Source organism: Trachurus japonicus, chromosome 17 (assembly GCF_045865225.1).
Source record: "Trachurus japonicus isolate A0001 chromosome 17, Traja_1.0".
Classification (NCBI taxonomy): Eukaryota; Metazoa; Chordata; class Actinopteri; order Carangiformes; family Carangidae; genus Trachurus; species Trachurus japonicus.
This window is the reverse complement of record NC_140923.1, coordinates 12,589,923-12,607,980: the sequence shown is the minus strand read 5'-3', so window position 1 is coordinate 12,607,980 and position 18,058 is coordinate 12,589,923. Positions and strand designations below refer to the sequence as shown.

General features: G+C 42.3%; 1 protein-coding gene across 3 annotated transcripts in view; it reads right to left on the bottom strand.

Annotated features, from left to right (window-relative positions):
- Positions 1-702: 702 nt before the first annotated feature.
- Positions 703-18,058, bottom strand: part of st6galnac3 (ST6 (alpha-N-acetyl-neuraminyl-2,3-beta-galactosyl-1,3)-N-acetylgalactosaminide alpha-2,6-sialyltransferase 3) — a 107,687-nt gene continuing 90,331 nt past the window's right edge. For all 3 annotated transcript variants that reach the window (XM_085804734.1, XM_085804733.1, XM_085804732.1), the window contains exons 4-5: positions 5,535-5,642; positions 703-1,506 (exon numbers count right to left, since the gene is read on the bottom strand). In XM_085804734.1, the coding sequence (XP_085660860.1) occupies positions 1,317-1,506; positions 5,535-5,642 (298 nt within the window). In that variant the 3' untranslated portion in view covers positions 703-1,316. The remainder of the gene's footprint in view (positions 1,507-5,534; positions 5,643-18,058) is intronic.

Below are 18,058 nucleotides of genomic sequence, written 5' to 3'. Positions count from 1 at the left end.
AGAAAGAAAGAGAGAGAGAGAGAGAGAGAGAGAGAGAGAAAGAGAGCGACAGAGAGCTTGTCTCTATAAGCTGAACTGCAGAGTACTGTATATCGCAGGCACAAAATGATAATAGAATACAATTAACTTCAAATGGTTTCACTGCACACATAAATCTCTCCCTCAGTGGGGTCACAAATGACTTTCCTCCCTCCATACGGATGGGCTTCCTAATTGCACGTTGCTCTATATGCTGTGATGCTGCATGTCGTCAATGGCACACCGTTAAAGAGCCTCAGGAACTTCACTCTGCAGAATAAATACACAAAAAACAAAAAATTCCAGACATCAAGTCGACGCCAAGACATCTCTCTTAAAATTCAATTTCACAGCATTATAAAAAAAAAAAGAAAGCTGACATCTTCAAGTTGTGTGAGTCAACACACAGATTTACATTTACACCTCTGGTTCGACTGAAATCTGCTTTTTTTTTTTTTCGCTCGCTTGTGTTTTCTTTTTCAAATGACCTTGTTTGTTGAAGCGTCTTCTAAACGCAGCAGAGAAAATTGAAACCGACAGAGCGTCTGCCTCCAGTACTCCCTCAGTCAGAGATGAAGGCCTGAATTACGCTCGTTATAGATTAATTACAGCCTGACAGAAGACAGTCACGCAGAGGTAACAGAGCTCGTCAAGACGTCCGCGGCGACGTGACTCGTCTCAACTTCAGTCCTGGAAATAACTACCAAAAAAAAAAAAAAGAAAAGAAAAGAAAGAAATATTTAAATTCAGCCTCTGCCAGGTACATTACAACGCCCGCGGACGTCTGAGCCGCTGAGGTCGCTGCCGGTTGACGGATCGGTTGTGTCTCCTTCGTGTTGTTTCCTCCTTGTCTTCGAGCCATCTCTTGCTAAACTCACAGAGCAGCGGATGGATCGATCGGTCGGTGCAGAGCCGAGCGCCGGCGGCACCACCTTCAGAATTCAGGAAAAAAAAAAAAAAAGACTTCATATTCAAGAGGCAGGAGGAGGAGAAGAAGAAGAAGAAGATATGTTTTAACCGTCCAGATGAACCGTCCAATGAGCACGCAGCTGCTGGATGTTGGACCAATCAGGACTCGATGTGGACGTGCAGAAAAAAGTCGTTTGTGCACATCATCAGGGGACACTGTGTGTGTCAGTGTAGCGATCCGGTCGATCTTTCAATGGTGATGATGATGATGATGGTGATGATACCAGTGATGATGATGATGATGAAGATGATGAAGGTGATACCAGTGATGATGATGAAGATGAAGATGATGATGATGATGTGGGATTTCCGTGCTGGTTGAGCCGGGGTCATGACAGCTGCCACGGCGGGTTGAAGAACTTGATGGCGTGAGTCTTGGCCCACTTGGAGAAGACGGACTTCTCCGTGATGAAGCGGTGTCCGCCGTAGGGGGCGCTCTCGTGGAGCAGGTACTCCGCACACTCGTCCCGGCTGCCGGCCTCGTAGTAGTGGTACGGGACCTTCCTGTAGCCCTCCGTCCTGGAGGAGGAGAGGAGAGGAGAGGAGAGGAAGATGAGACCAAAACCCTGAAATATGACTTTTTATCTTTATTATTATTTATTTTCATTCCAGGTTGTAGACCATGATTTATTTTGAGTCCTCTCTGGTATCGATCACCTTCATCCTGTAGCCATTTACTTCAATTATATTATTGCCTAGCCTACTGAATGTCTCATTTGATATGTTAATGTGTCTTGAACTTACCCACTCAAAATCAATAAAAGTTGAATTATATATGTATAAAAAAGACAAAGATTAATTAAAGGGATACTTCACCCAAAATCGATAAAAGCTGCGACATGAAAAAGTTGTTCGGAAAAAGTAAATTTGATCTCTGTTTTTAGCCTTGTTGTAACAGTAGCTCCCAGTTGCTCTGTTGATGTTTGATGCCACTGGGAGCTACTGCTACAACAAGGCTAAAAACAGAGATCTTTATTTTTTTTTTCCAAACAACTTTTTCATGTGGCGGCTTCAGGACACTTGGGTCAGTACAGACGAGCAGTATGGAGGTATCTGGATGTTTCATAGTGTGTGTTTTGGACGATTCAAAAGTGAACTCTATCCACCGCCAGTATATGAAAATACGTTGCCAGCCGGACCCCCCCTGGAACTCCAAAAGCGTTTTCATAACTCTGAAAGTTCTCCAAACCCTTCCTTGGCATGACGGTGAGTAGAAAATTGGTGAATTATTGAGTTTGAGTGAAGTATCCCTTTAACCGTCTGTTGATGTGGAGTCAGTTTCCTCTGTAGCCTGATCCTCATCTCAGTTTGAGGCTACATTCGCTGCTAACATAACACACCTGAGTCTCTGACCAAACTGTAGGTGACTGAGTTGCATTGTGGGTGATGGTGGCGCCAGAGAAGGAGGAACATGTCGAATACAAACAAGGACAATATCTCTGGTTGTTGTGCATCAAGCGTGACCCTGGTTGTGTTACGGCCGTCTGTCCTGAGCCTGACGTTGTTACAGGAGTGAAATGCTGCGTCTTCGGAGAAATGTTTTAAAAACAACCAGAGCAGAACATTTGGTTTTATGTCTCCAGGAGCTGTTTCACTCTGCTGCAGGAGGCTTTGTAAGTGGAGTTTGATCCCTGCTATCTACAATATATGGTCAGAAGAAGATAACTGAAATCTTCACCTGAGCGTTTATAATGAATATCCATCACAGTAACGGATTCATATTATTTAACACATCAAATTTCATTGCATTATTCTCTTTTTTTCTATCCTACGTGGGTGTAATATTCACATTTAAAAAAAAATCTATTTCTTGCCCCTGTTTTGATCTTGTATTTCTGGTTAAAGAAATAATGCAGCATAAATAAAACATCTAAAGAAACTTCATAGAGAATAACAAGTTAAAAGTTCACAAAATTAAAACAACACATTGATTGGATGATAAAACGTCTGCTGATTCCAAGTGAGACATATATATACTGTCAGAAAATGCTTTTGCTCTGTCTGTGAAATATCAGTTTAAAGCACGACTGGGATTTTAAATCTGACGGTTTAATATGAATAAAAAATGTGAATAAGATTAAAATAAAATAAAAAAAGCAATAAATACATTTAATTGCACAAGTGGAGGTTTATTTAAAGTCATCATCTTCTCAACCAGTTTGGGACAAATCCCAGTCTGTGCTTGGTTCCAAGTGTCTGTGGTTTTGATTGACTCAGCTTTACAAACTATAAAGCCAAATAATAAGCAAACTAAATTACTAAACTATTAAAGCGAAGATCCTTCAGGACAGCATTCAGCAGTTTGAAATGAAGTCGCCTCAGGCAAAATTCTCCACTCAGCAGGTCCTCTCATTTATAAAAAAAAAAGTCGCTGTTGGCAGCAGAAAAATATTCAATAAATACTCCTTTAACTAAACTGCATTTATTTGTAAAACATCAGGATAATATTAATTTTCATTCTGAGCCGAAGTGAATCTGAACACATTCAGAAAACTGAGTGATGCAGAGTCGCAGAGTTAAAACCTCTCTAAACTCTTGAAGGAATAGTTCAACATTTTGGCAAATTGTCCCATTGCCATAATCTCTATAGTTTTAGGAGTAGGTTCGTTACCTTTAATTGTCGGTGCAAGCTATTTTTAGAACGGCGGAGCAGAGCCGTGAGCTGCTCAGAGCTACGCTACGAAAGCTAATGGGATTTCTTGGTTTCCCTCATCAAACTCATCAAATACACAATCCAACAACTCCAAAACGCTCTGGTGGACAAGTTGTGAGCTGCACATTCACCACGCTATGAGATAATAACAGAATGTTACCAGACAGAGTTGTTTTAGAGGGAAATTCATGCAAAACCGCTGATGCGCCTTCCTGTTGGGGGCAGTTTTTCACAATCCAACAACTCCAAAAAGCTCTTGTGGACAAGTTATGACCTGCACATTAATTGCCGAAAAACTGCCCCTGACGGGAACGTGCATCAGCAGTTTTGCATGAATTTACCTCTAAAACAACTCTGTCTGGTAACGTTGTGTTATTATCTCATAGCGTGGTGAATGTGCAGGTCACAACTTGTCCACCAGAGCGTTTTGGAGTTGTTGGATTGTGTATTTGATGAGTTTGATGAGGGAAACCAAGAAACGCCATAACTCCATCAGCCTCCATAGCGTAGCTCTGAGCAGCTCGCGGCTCTGCTCCGCCATTCTAAAAATAGCTTGCACCGACAATTAAAGGTAACAAACCTAACTCCTAAAACTATAGGGATTATGGCAATGGGTCAATTTGCCAAAAATGTTGAACTATCCCTTTAAAAAGACGAGAATGAATAAAAGCAGGTGAGGTAGAACAAACTCGTTGTGGATTCTGCTGCGAGCGTTTTTCTCTGGGAGAGGACGAGACGATTTCATTGGGAGAGCGGATACAGATGGAGGAGAAACAGCCATCACAACAGCCAGCCGAGTCCACAGAGAGAGAAAACCCGACCGTGGCTGTCTGCCAGCGCTCGGTGATACACAGCCCAATCAGCGCCTCCCCCTCCCTTTGTGTCACACTCTGGTTCGTACCAGTGTTCACAAATAAATTCAATTTCACCCTCTCTGCAGCACCTGTTGAAGTCCCATTACTGCACAACTGCTGGGGTCAACTCTTGACTATAGAGCCTCCAACATCATCACACAAAACATCACTTCTTCTGCTTCTTTGAGGAGTGGAGGCTGGGGCTGCCAGCGGGACTCTGTGTGACACTAAATTGTCCATTCTGAAAATTTGAGGAAACACAATATCCTCCCGTCTCACGCAGGAAGGAAGGAAATAAGTGAGCGGCGGGCGGGAAGAGGAGGCCGGCCCTTAACTGCCTCAGTGAATCATAAAATCCTCTGTGCTGGTTAAATTATCGCTCCTTTCTGCCGTGTGTCTGGGGCTGTTTTTATGTCCTGCTGTGCGCGGGGAACACAGAGAGGATAAAAGACGGGATTTTCACCGTGCATTAGGTAAAAGCGTTTGATTCGGGGGGAGGATTGAGGCAGCTCAGGTTGAGCTGCGGGGAGAAACACAACGCATAGTCCGTCTGAGAGGAACTTGAGACTGAGCAGCCACGCTCACAGCGACAGCATCTTGTTTGTCTTCCCTCCCACGGCCTCGCAGCGACAGGAGCTCACTCACCGACGAGTCAGAAAGACAGAGAGAAGACGACAGGAAAATACACAAATAAAACTTTAAGCAGAGGAGGAGCCGGGTGCTGCGGCCCAGCCACCCGCAGCAACCCAGAGTCTGCAGCCTGCTGGGTTTCCAAGGCAGGAAGACATAATGGTATTCACGGCACAGAGGACCCAATATGGATTTCAGCATTGAAATTCAGCCATTAAATCCAAACTGAGGCGTTTGGAAATGTATTCCAACAGACCCCAGTTATGGGGGAGGCTGCAATCGGACGGCGCCGCTATGAATGTGAATCTAGTTTTCTAAGTTTTGTGGGAATGTGTGCATTTTTCATCGCAATATGGGGAAGCGAAAGGCAGTTGGGGGAGCGGGTGGTGGTGGTGGAGGTGGTGTCTTACTTGCAGTAGGTGTCATTTATCATGCCGTAGATATGGATCTCTTTGCACATGTCCATGGCGAGGATGAGGGTGAACCAGCCGGTGCTGAGGTAGGAGCCGGACTGGATCCTGCAGAAACACACACAAAAATTTGCTGTAATATTCATTTGCATTTGAAAAAAATCATAAAAATCCCTTGCATTAACATACTGTAACAACATCTACAGAGTTTGCAGAATGCTGTTTCTCTGACCTTTTGTGCTCTTGGCTCTGGTGTGCTGCTTGTAATGCAGTTGATCTGAGAATTGAAATTATTCTAACAGATGTTCTTATTGTAGGCTGCTCTGGAAAAACCGCCTCAGCGAGGGATCAGAAATGTAAATGTGAATGTAAATGTTTCTGCAGAGCAGCAAGACGTCTCCTCAGACGTACTGTGGAAGCATATGTCTGTCACACTCTAACTTTTAACATGAGCCATTTGCCTAATTTTAAAGACCCATTTATAATTGCGTGCATGAATACTTAAAGAGGTCGTGTGCGTTGAGGAAATGTGTAAAATTCAGTATCTTCAGACAGGAAGAGAGAGAGAGAGAGAGACTTGTTGGTTAGCCGAACAGCGTTGCACATGTCGTCCCCTGTGAGCGATGCAGAAACCCCGAAGACCAATCAATAACAACATGCATAATTCTTTCATCAGCATCAAACCTGCAGTGTGTGAGTTATATGACCTATCAAAGAAAAGAAAAAAAAAGTACTCTTTGATCATTTTCAAACACACAGCGGAGATGCATCGAGGTTTTTTGCCAAATCCGGACTAACAGCATCTGAAGTGGGTCATAAAGTATACGCTCCCCGCCCCGGCGAGGCGGGGGGCTACGACGGCCCTGCCTCTCAGCCATGCAAAATACTATGAGAAGCCTTAGACCTGGTGTAAATTAGAGAGCATATGCACAGCGTGACACTGATAATGATGTAGGGGAGAAAAAAAATGGAGCGTGATCGTAGTATCACCACAGAGAAGATGAAAGAGCACAGGTGTCATGTAAACGGCGATAAAAGAGACTAATTACTTTAATTATTGGATATTTAATTAACACGTATCGACACTTTAAAAAGACAAGAAAAAAAACTGCATAATTTAAAGTCAACTTTCCTAAAATAATAAGCATAACTCCTCCAAGCTGTGAGTCAGTGTCACTGTATGAAGCACCATGGACAGCTCCTGTAGCGCTGGCTGATCCAGGATCAGCACCTTGGACAGCGACCAACACAAACACTGAGTCACAATGATCTAAACCAGCGCTTTCACCACATTTTTCGGCTTGTGACACACAAAAAAATATCCATAAAACATTTCTGCGAGCCCTTTCTGACCCCTTATGAATTATATGATCTGCAAAAAGCTTGAGCATGATATTACAAGTGATTGTAGATCAGTAAATGTCGGTTCACTGTCACCTGAGAGGAATCTACACACACAGGTACAGTGAGTTCACATTGAGAACTGCTGGCATATGAAATCACAAAGCCACAAAGACCGGTTGCTGATAAAAAAAAAAAAAAAAACCTGAACAAAACTCTCCCAAAGCTTGAAATGATGAATATATGAATCATTGAGTCTTATTTGCATTCTGCCTAGTGTCAGCTGGTTCCAGCTCTTTATCTGTGTGCCTCCCTCCTTCTCCCTGTGCTCACATATAGAGAGTTGTGGTGCAGCCAAATTCCCAATAATGCTGCTCTAATTTACTGTACAAGTTGTTGTTTTTCTGTTCAAAATAAGTTCAAAATAGTGGAAGAGGATGCTGCTGCTGCTCTGCCTCCCTGTGCCAGTTCAGAAACAATGGAGGAATCATGATCAGTCAGTCAGTCAGTCAGTCAGTCATAAACATGTGCAGTTACATTGTCAGGCCTGCTGTGGAGAGAGGCGGCAAACTGCACCAGACCTCAGGGATTTGTGTCTCTGTGCTGTGTCCAAAATGTTGCATTTGGGTTTGAAATTTTGACCTTTAATTAACGTGACCTCATACGACCAGCAGCTCTCATTTATCATGTGTGCAGCAGGTTCTGAGTTCCTCCGACAGTGTGGAAATGATTCGCATTCGATGCATTGATTGATGGATCTACAAAGCATATTGATCCTTACATGGCCTGAATGTGTTAAAGACCAAGACAGACAAAAGCCTTAAGATGTAAGATGACCATTGTCTAAATGTTGCATTCACAGAAGGCAAAATTCACTGGATGCACTGCAGTGGCCTCCTTAAATATATTCTAGTGCTGCTGCAAAATTTTATGCAAACAAATGCATCATTAAATGCAAAGGGGTCACATTTTAACACATTTACATATTGTAGGTTCCACATTTTTACATTTCACGGGTTGCCGCCGCTGCCGCCGCTGCTGCCGGCAAAACAATGAGCAGGTGGAGGATGCTGCGTTGTGTTCAAGGACACTTGGACAACGACAAAGCTGTTGAGCCGCTCTTTGTGGGAGTGAACCTGTAAACTTTCTGATGACGCTCGGCTCGGCCTCTCGGTTTAACCACACGACCACCTTTCTTGGCAGCGCTGCTCTTTGCCGTTTTGCTGATGAAGTGCGTCTGTCTTCGGTGCTCGGTAATAATTGCGGAGGTATTTCTGCTCTGAGTGATGCTCTTCACGCCCGTGTCCTTGGTCTCCGACTCTGTGAGCTCAGTTTCTGTAGGTGGAGCGTGCACTGTCACTTCTGCTGTGGCTTTCTGCAGATTTATTCAGAAATTAACTTCTGCATGTTCCTGCTGATTAACAAGTGAAAATGTGTCATGTGCAGCTGGGGATCTGATTTTTAAGGCGTTACTGTAGCTGACAGAGTCATTACTGGGAGACATTTTAAAAAGATAGATCATGATTGAGTCACTAGATACAGGTTTGCAGCCAACATTTTCAAAAGTCCAAATGGGCCAAACTACTCCCACTCCACCTCAAGTGCAGATCATTTGCGCCAGATATCTTTTTTTAATGGATATTTTCTGTTTTTCTTGGCCTACAATAGTCATATTAAAAAGCATCTTTAATGACTCTCCAGCTCATTGTTTTCGGTTTCTGGCTGCTGCTCTCATAATGATGTGCTACTCAAGAAAACCAGACAGACAGAGATGAACTACCTCCTGCTCACTGGAACATCTGGCAGCTACAGAAACAGATGTTTTTACCTGAGGAGCCAGTGGACACCACAACACAAATAAAGAGGACTTTATCTGCTGTGGGGGCAAAAAACGTTGCCCTCTGGTGAAGAATACGAAACCATAGAGGCCTGCAGAGGTTTTGAGTATTTATTACAACCATTTATCTAACTAAAGTCCTTACTATTCGGCCGAACAGGGTGCAGCATCTCTCAACCACAAAGGTCTCAAGAGTCTGGACACCCACTGTCAGGATGACTGAGCCTTAAATACAAGATAGTTACAAGTAAACAAACAGTTCAAGTATATAAATACCACTGTCTAGTCCAAAGTGACTGACGACATCAGCTACAGCTCAGAGTAGCAGCTGACCCTTATTGATTAAACAATCATTCCTCTGTTTCTGAGGTGATTAAAGGCAGCGTTTGAGATCCTATTCTGGAGCGTTTTTTTTTTTTTTTTTTTTTTACAAAACTGTCTGAAATCCTCTTCACGCTCCGAGTGCAACCAATTAATTCAATGCTTTTTCACAAAAATGAAAAAAGTCAGTCACCTGTGGGACGGACAATCCTAAAAAAAAAAAAAAAACATCCAATCATCTTGAATGTGACGTTCAAGTTAATTGGATCTTGATGTGTCAATCAAGCTGCCGTCTCTGTCCCTCCCTCTCTCCTCTGTGCGTAGGGGAGAGTGGGGTAAGTTGAGCCACTTTTTGTATTCAGGATCACTACATCAAGACAATTATAGTTTTGTTGCTAACTAACACCATGAATGGGGTAAGTTGGCCATAGGAGTGGGGTAAATTGATCAACCCTCCCTTCTTTCCTTCCATCCATCTCCTACCTCCCCCTTTACTTAATATTTCACCCGTCCAGGTTACAGGTGAACACAAACTGCAGGGACTTCCTGCTGAGCCACCAACTCACTGAGATTTGGGGAGTTTTGCAATTACGTGGCATCTTGGGAAGAATCCCAGATATTTTTCTTTGAAAGTAAAGTTTGGCCTCACTATAAACAACTGTTCCTGTTTATAGGAACATACTTACTGTAATCACAAACATACAGAATCTTGATTTAATCATTTCGACATATACAGCCAAAATGCATTCATTAAAGGTTGAATATGTAGAATATTTATTAAAAGCTATATTTTTTCAAAAATAATACATCCATGGGGCCTTTAGAGGGGTACAGAATGAAAGTATTGCTTTTCCATAAAAACATTTTTTTTAGTCTGAATTATTATTTTTAATTTTTTTGACGGGCTCGACAATGACTTTCTGTCAACGTTCTGTTTACATTCCTACCTGCCTGTAGCCGACACGTGGCTCAGTTCTCCGCTGTTTTCCTGCCTCCTCCCGGTCATGTTTCCAACCAAGCCTTTTTAATAATCAATCGGTGGATCAATGGATTATCATATACTTGTTAGGATGGGTGTATTTGTGTAGTCTTATCTGTCATAAACACGTTTATCGTCGCGGACTTTCGGTGCCACGGAGCTCCTTTTTTTTTTTTTTTTTTCCAACTTGACGAGAGCAGTGACAGCGGAGGCTCTGAGGCTCTGAGCAGCAGCGGTGTGGAAGGCAGAGAGCCTCCACTGTCACTGTAACAAGCTACAAGTCATTTATTATGCTGTTAATGACGGTAAAAATGAAACATAAGGTAAATATCCTGCTTAGTCCTCCTCCTCTGCTGTCCTCTGATCAGAGCGGAGTCCCTAGCAACGGCCCGTTTTACCTAGCAACGGTCTGGCAATCGACTGCTGGAATTCTTTTTCTGTTGTTTTTCTTGTATTTCTACATAGTCAACCTTTAAGTGTATAGGATAGGTGGCTCAACTTACCCCTGGCCAAATGGATCAACTTACCCCACAGCTACCTTGGCTTGGGTTTATTGCTCTCACAGCTAAAATGGTGCAGTTTCATGCTAAGTTTACTACCTCATGTTGTAGCTCATAGATACCACAACCCATGTATAAAACAAATTTGCAATCATCTCTTTTGGTCTAAACACAATTCTCATGAAACTTATGATCGACAAAATTCACTCTCAAGAGTGAAAAATGATTTTTTGGTCATAAATGTTAAACCACTTTACTCACGTGGTTCTAATCTTCACAGACTCCATGAAATGATGCCTGCCTCCCAAATATTTGGTCACATGCTAACTTCTTCCTATAGTTTCCTAGAAACAAGGGGTGGGTCAACTTACCCACTGGCTCATCTTACCCCACTCTCCCCTACCGCTCTACTGCGCTAAACGCGTGCACAATCAGAGTTACGACATGGAAAAGACGACAGTGATCCAATGTACCACACTGAAGTCTGGTAGGTGGCAACGTAGCTCTAAGCTGGATGTTGGGTGGTTTATTATGGTATGTTATTATATTAGGTGTTTTCTTTCATGTGAATGAGCCATGAGAAAAAGCTAGAGGAAAGTTAGCGATGCTGCAGTCGCTCACATTGGGACTAGTATATTTTCAAAATGTGGCCTGCTAGAACTGTTTTTCCAGGATCTCCAACCCTGCCTTTAAACAGATTAAACCAAAACTTTCCCTTACAAACTCCATCATTGCTCTGTGTCTATTAGATGTGTAAATGTGCATCACCAATATCAACTTAAAGGAGCTTTTCAAACGTTTTGCTGTTGCTACATGTCCAGCATTAGGAGATGATGCAAGTTTGGCATCAAGTTCAAATAAATCAAATCAAATCAAATAAACTTTTATTTGTCCCGGGAGGGAAATTTGTCATGGGCATAATATTTCAGCTGCTTTGTACTTGCAAAAAAAAACATACATACACCATACATACATTACAGTCGTAACACTGGCCCACATATCAAAGAGAGAAAAGAAAAGAGAGAAAAAGAAAAAGTGCAGGGAGTGCAATAAATAGTTTAAAATAGGCTACTAGTAAGACAAGTTCAAATAAAAAACATACTAAAAAACTAAAAGTTTAATTCCTTTTCTCCAGTGGGAACCAACCTCATCGGTAACTACTGAAGTTAGCATGCTAACCAGCTTGCTCTCAGCCCCACTTTTCACTGTCTAACAGTGGCTCACCGCAGCCTTCAACCTAGCCCGATGGTGTAACGCTGCTCTGAGGGGCCTATTACAGCCTCCTGCCTACAAAATGTATGCGAGTGCAGTGTTTACAGCATTTTTCAAAGTAGCCTTCATAGAAATAAAGAGTAATCCAATATATTTATATAATAGACAATCACAAATGTTCAACAGTAGAATAAAACATTTCAAAACTCAGTATCCTCTATGACCCTATAACTCATTGAAAGAAAAGCATCATGTTTTGGTCGAGTGTTGCTCTTTCAATGGCTCAGTAAATACGGTGGTGCACACTCCAAACACTCGATTGTGACCACACAATGCCGATGCACAAACAGGATGAAATTAATTTGGGAACTAATTAGCAAACTAAACTAAACTTGAAACGTCACAGCTGTGAAATGTGCATTCATGGGCACAGTTGTATTTTGGGCTTTTGAGTTTGTGCAGCAAAGCAAAGTCTCTCTCTCTCGCTCACACACACACACACACACACACACACACAAACACACACGGACACTGAGGTTGTTGGGAGGTGAAATTACAAAAAATGCAATTTGTTGAAATAAGGGTGTGGAGGGGCACAGACGGGAAATGGCACATTATCACTGATACACAGCTCGGCAGCTCTCAGCTGTCAGAGCTGTCAACACATCACTATTACCCTGCATTATTCATTAGCCATTTGCCACTCCAGCAGCAGACATACAGGCTCTCGCACACAAACACAGGCACACATTCATACTTCCACACACATACACCACGTCCCTGGTCGAGAGCTGAATGTCCCGAAGCAGAAAAAAAAAGAAAAAAGAAAAAGAAAAGAAGAAGCCAGCTGGAATAAATGAATAAAAGTGGGCGGGATCTGCTGACCTGATAACTAACAACTCAAAGCAGGAAGTGGAGACGCGGCCACAGCGACTGATGGAAGTCAAGGTCTGGAGCAGGCTGTGTGTGTTTACCTATGACAATTATAATGGGACAACTTAGTTGAAAGGATGCTCTTATTGCATGGCCAATTTAAAAAAAGAAAGAAAAAGAAGATAAGGCAGAGTGTGAAGCTGCTTTGGCAGATGACAAATAACATCCAGAGCCCGAGGACAGAGCGAATGCAATTTGCTTGTTTTGTTAAAGCAGAAAAAACACAACCTTTTACTCAAAGACGGCAAACAAAAAGTGTCATGAGGTCTGGCTCGACGCTGCCTGGCTTTCCACCAAGTCTCTTTTAGTCCCCGCTGTCACAGTTTACTTGAAAAATGAAACATAAAGTCCTTATGTTAAATCTTTTTTTTTTTGTCTCTGCAACACAAACTTGAGACAAGTGAGGCAGGAGCGATTGGGAGTGACATGCTGGGACGATGCAGAGCTACCGGCATTGGGGGAAATGACGGGTGTTTGAGAAATGAAGTCAGACACTCTGAACGGGGGTCTAAGTAAATAATCCCCTAAGTCTGACTGAGCTGCAGCTTGTTGTGCTTTACCTGCCGAGCGCCAGGGGCTAAGGAGCGATGGAGAACTGCCCAGGATCAGTGAGAGGCTCCTCCACCGCCGAATCTGTTCAATAATTCGCACTTGACATTCACATCAGGGGAGCTGTCCATGTGTGTGAGAAAATCCACAGTGACAACCGGTTTAGTCGAACTGCGCTTTATGATGCCTCCGCGGCTGCACAAATATGATACGACACCTGTCAGAAACACTTAGTGGAATATAGCTCGGCTCCATTGTGATAGGGCCCGATCCGCACTCCGCCAGGGAATCATCTCGGCTGTGATAAGCTGTTCTACGTCACACAAAAAGTAAACGATAAAGTAATATTAGACCAAATCTTCATATTATCACAGCAGGACACTTGAAAGTCACCGATTCACTTGGACGTCCAAAAGAAGCACCTGGACCAGAGAGTTGATCTGAACAATGAAAAACTTATGGGACTTTTAGACGTTTATAAATCTGCATGACACTAAATTTTGAGGCTTGTTTGCCTCCTGGACCAGAGTTAGATGAGATTTTATTTTTAAATAATTTATTTTAAAGGTCCAGTGTGTAAAATTGGAAGGAAAACCGTGATATCTAGCGTTCAGATTCTAGTTTGCAGCACTCGCTCGTACTCACCCCTCCTGTCTGCAAAGTGACGGTGGCCTCCAAGGACAAAAAACTTGTTTACCACAACTGGGACAACTGGGAGTATTTCAGGAGCATGGAGCGATATGGTGAAGATCTAAACCATTTTACAATATGTCTGCTGTTTCCTCCTCCTTTGTTGGTTTATTTATGAACGCGAAACGTGCTCTCTGGTTGGCTGGATTTACCATTCGGGTTGCTGTACAAACATGGCGGCGCAAGATGGAGACACTCTCTAAAGCAAGACCCTTGCTATATGTATATATAAAAGAATAATTATAAGGCTACGAAAACCAAACAAATTTTATTTTATAGTGATAATATACTGATACAAATATATTCAAGGTTAGTATATTCAGATTTTGCCAATAAACCTTGACAATCATTACACACTGGACCTTTAATTATTTAAGTGTTGTGTTCCTAATGGTGCCTAATATAATTCACAATTCAACCACAATAATCAGCATGGCCTCAGAGCAACTCATGATTAAAAAAACATTTCAAAGCAGTTGATTTCTACAGCAAACTGGATGTAGTTTTCTCTGTGATTGGACAAATTACAACTATTATTATCAATTCAAGGTTACCCAGTATATAACAAGGAGCCTTGGGTAGGGTTGTAAAAGAATAGTCCCCCCTCAGTATGTTTATGGGTTGTGAGTGGCCAACAAATGGTTAAATTTGATTTGAAGCTTTGTTATTTCATATAGTGCTACATGGTGTTGTAATACTTCCAGTATAGTTTAGTTTACGTCTTGGTTTATCGTCTATTGTGTTGTACACATGTTCATGTAAGAACAGCTCTCTATAAAAAGGTAAATAAATAAAAAGTTAAACTACTCCTTTAAGCTTTAATATGAAGCTTCTGTTGGATGCAGCTGCACTATTTGATCTTTTCATATTAACAGTGGCTCAAATAACCATGTGAGCGGTGAAAGTGTTGACTGATGAACCCACAGAGAATGATCACACAGCTGTTTCCCCTCAGGTCTCGTTTTCACCACAATAACCCACTGACTGTTATCGCCACTAAGTTCCAGTGAGAAGCTTTTAACTATCTCTCAGCTCGTTGTTTTGATTTTCTAACCCATAACTTTGCTGTTTTTGGTTTCCCCCCTCGCTGCTGTAATCAGTGTTATTTGTAGCAGCGACAGCCAGCTGTTTTCATCCCCAAAAAAACCCTCTAATAAACTCACCACAGCAGAGAAACGAGTGGCAGACAGAGTGAGAGAGCAGCTGGTGAACACAGAGCAGCTACAGAGCCAGATATTTTCTCTCACAATCTTTCAGTTCAATTTAAAAATAAAAAAAAATAAAAACCAAGAGTGAATATTGGACGTGGATTCATCAGGTGGACAGAAAACACAGCTACAAACAGATGCTAATGTGCCTCTGGATTATGTAAATATGCAGCTGTTTGCTAAAATATTCACCGTATCAATTTTTATTAGCTGATAATAATGTTAATGCCGTGTTTACAGCTCGTTTCACTGCCACAGTGACCAAAAAGATCAATCCAGGAACATCAACTAAAGCTGTTTTGGATTTTCATTATTATCACTTCACTGAGCGTTAAATATTTCTTTTATTTTGTTCTTATTTTACACCTCATTTGTCGTCTTAATGGGTGTCTTGATTCACAATTTTCCAAGTGAAACGACAGAGCCTAACACATGGGCTTACGTTATTTATCTAGGTTTCATACAACAATTGTTTGAACAATATTTTAATTATCATATTTTCGCCAGTAAAGAATTCACAAAAAAACGTTCAGCCACCAGGACTGTTTTCCTATTGTTCTCACTTCATCAAATCAATTTCCTCAGCTCGACAGTATTTAGGACCCGTTTTATTCATTTAAAAGCTGCTGTAAAGCCGCGTCATTGATTTGTATCAAAAAAAAAAGCACCAGTGTGTGTGGGGATCTATACACAAAGTCTGTAATTATGTTTTCACAAAAAAACTGAATTGTTTTCATTAGTGTAGATTAAAGCCTTTCATATCAAACACATGTTTCTACAGTAGCCCACAGTGGACAAACTCACCAGGAGTCTAGAGGAGGTATTTGTGTTTTATGATACCTCAGGGCTTCCGTACGCTCTCATTTATGTTTAGAAAGGGTAGAGAAGAGGAGGAAGGGGGGGTTTGGTTGGTTGTTCAGTTCATTACAATCTGCTGCCTCACCTCGAGACGCCTCTAAACAACACACTGCTCCTTTCATCCAGACGTCTAGACGCCTTTTGACTTGCAAATCAGCAAACAGGTGCTTGCTCAGAATCTCTAATGGCTTCCTCTTGTTTTCTTGTCTTTTGAAGGTGCTATTTTATATATTATTATTATCATTTTTTTGTTGTTGCCATGATGCTAAAGGAGCAGGATCAATGCAGTAGCTCTAAACCACATCTGCTCCGGTTCTGTGTGGGGTGACCCGGGTCCTCCTCCTCCATCCAGTTAACTTCAGACACAATCTCGTGAGAGCATTTCATCAGACCAAACCGCGGCTCCCTCGCTCCTCAGAAGAAGGGGTGGACATTATATCAACCGTGTCTGTCTCTCTTGATCTCTCCTCCATCTCTTCTGTTCTGCTTCAAAGACGCTGCCCCCTCGAGCAGAGCTTCGCTTGTAAATTGTCCGGGTTCGCACAAGTACCATCGACTACGCACTGCAAACAAACAATGTTATTTTGAAGAAGGGCTTTCTCCCGCTGGATGTACTGCTTTAAAATTGATCTGAGCACCAAGTAGACTCTTAACTCCAGATATGTGATTTTCTTCTGCGGGCAGGAAGCAGCCCGATGCAGAGGAGTCTTTTGTCATTAATTGATTATTTCCTGCAACTACAGGCCAGGGGACAAGTGGTTGTGTTTGCCCGTGGGCGGGTTTTTTTTTCTTTTTCCCGCGTCCTGAACTGGGCCCAGAGCCTCTGGGACAAAACAGTGACAAAATCCTGAGCAGAGCCGCGGGGCGAGAACAGGCTCGCTGAGGCGTTTCTTAATGCTGCCAGGAGGCAATATGAATCGTCTGGGGTGACCTCTACAACCTGCATTATGGAAAAGCCTGTTTGCTTTCCTCCAGTCTATTTTGTTTACTCCCGCACCAGGCGATTATTCACCAGGAGGAGGACGTTAGACACCTGTTCATACTGATGCTGCATCGCTTTCTGAACGATGTCAGGTCAGAGAGAAACTCGCTGTTTATGTCTCTGAGCTGTTTTGGGTCTTTTGGCTCCTTCCCACATCGACTCGAATAAGGCAGACAAAATAATAGGAACCACGGCTGAAAGATACATCCATTTTATCCATTAATTCAGATTTATACTTAGGATATAGTTCAACATTTTGCCAAATTGGCCCATTGCCATAATCCCTATAGTCATAACAGTACTGTAGGTTCGTTACCTTTAATTGTCGGTGCAAGCTATTTTTAGAGCAGAGCCGTGAGCTGCTCAGAGCTACACTACGGAGGCTCATGGGATTTCTTGGTTTCCCTCATCAAACTCATCAAATACACAATCCAACAACTCCAAAACGCTCTGGTGGACAAGTTGTGACCTGCACATTCACCACGCTATGAGATAATAACACAACGTTAAGAGATGGAGTTGTTTTAGAGGTAAATGCAGAGACTGCTTGCTGAAACTGCCCCTGACGGGAACGCGGTTTTGCATGAATTTCCCTCTAAAACAACTCTGTCTGGTAACGTTGTGTTATTATCTCATAGCGTGGTGAATGTGCAGGTCACAACTTGTCCACCAGAGCGTTGTGGAGTTGGATTGTGTATTTGATGAGTTTGTAGCGTAGCTCTGAGCAGCTTGCGACTCTGCTCCGCCGTTCTAAAAATAGCTTGCACCGACAATTAAAGGTAACGAACCTACAGTACTGCTAAGACTATAGGGATTATGGCAATGGGCCAATTTGACAAAATGTTGAACTATCCCTTTAAGACGTTCAAAAGTTAAATTAAAATTTGACTTACTCTTGGTTAATTACAGTACCGAGCTGCTTCCCTGAGCTCCAGTAGTGTGTATTAACATGAAAGTTTCTTCACACACAGGTGAAACATCAACATCAAAGCATGAGCCAATAAACGTGAAGAGATTGTTCCCAAACAGAGGGGAAGCCTCTGCAGATGTTCAACTAGTCATTTTTATCAGTTATAAGGATTTCCGACAGAGGCAGCAGCTGAGTGGGAGGAGT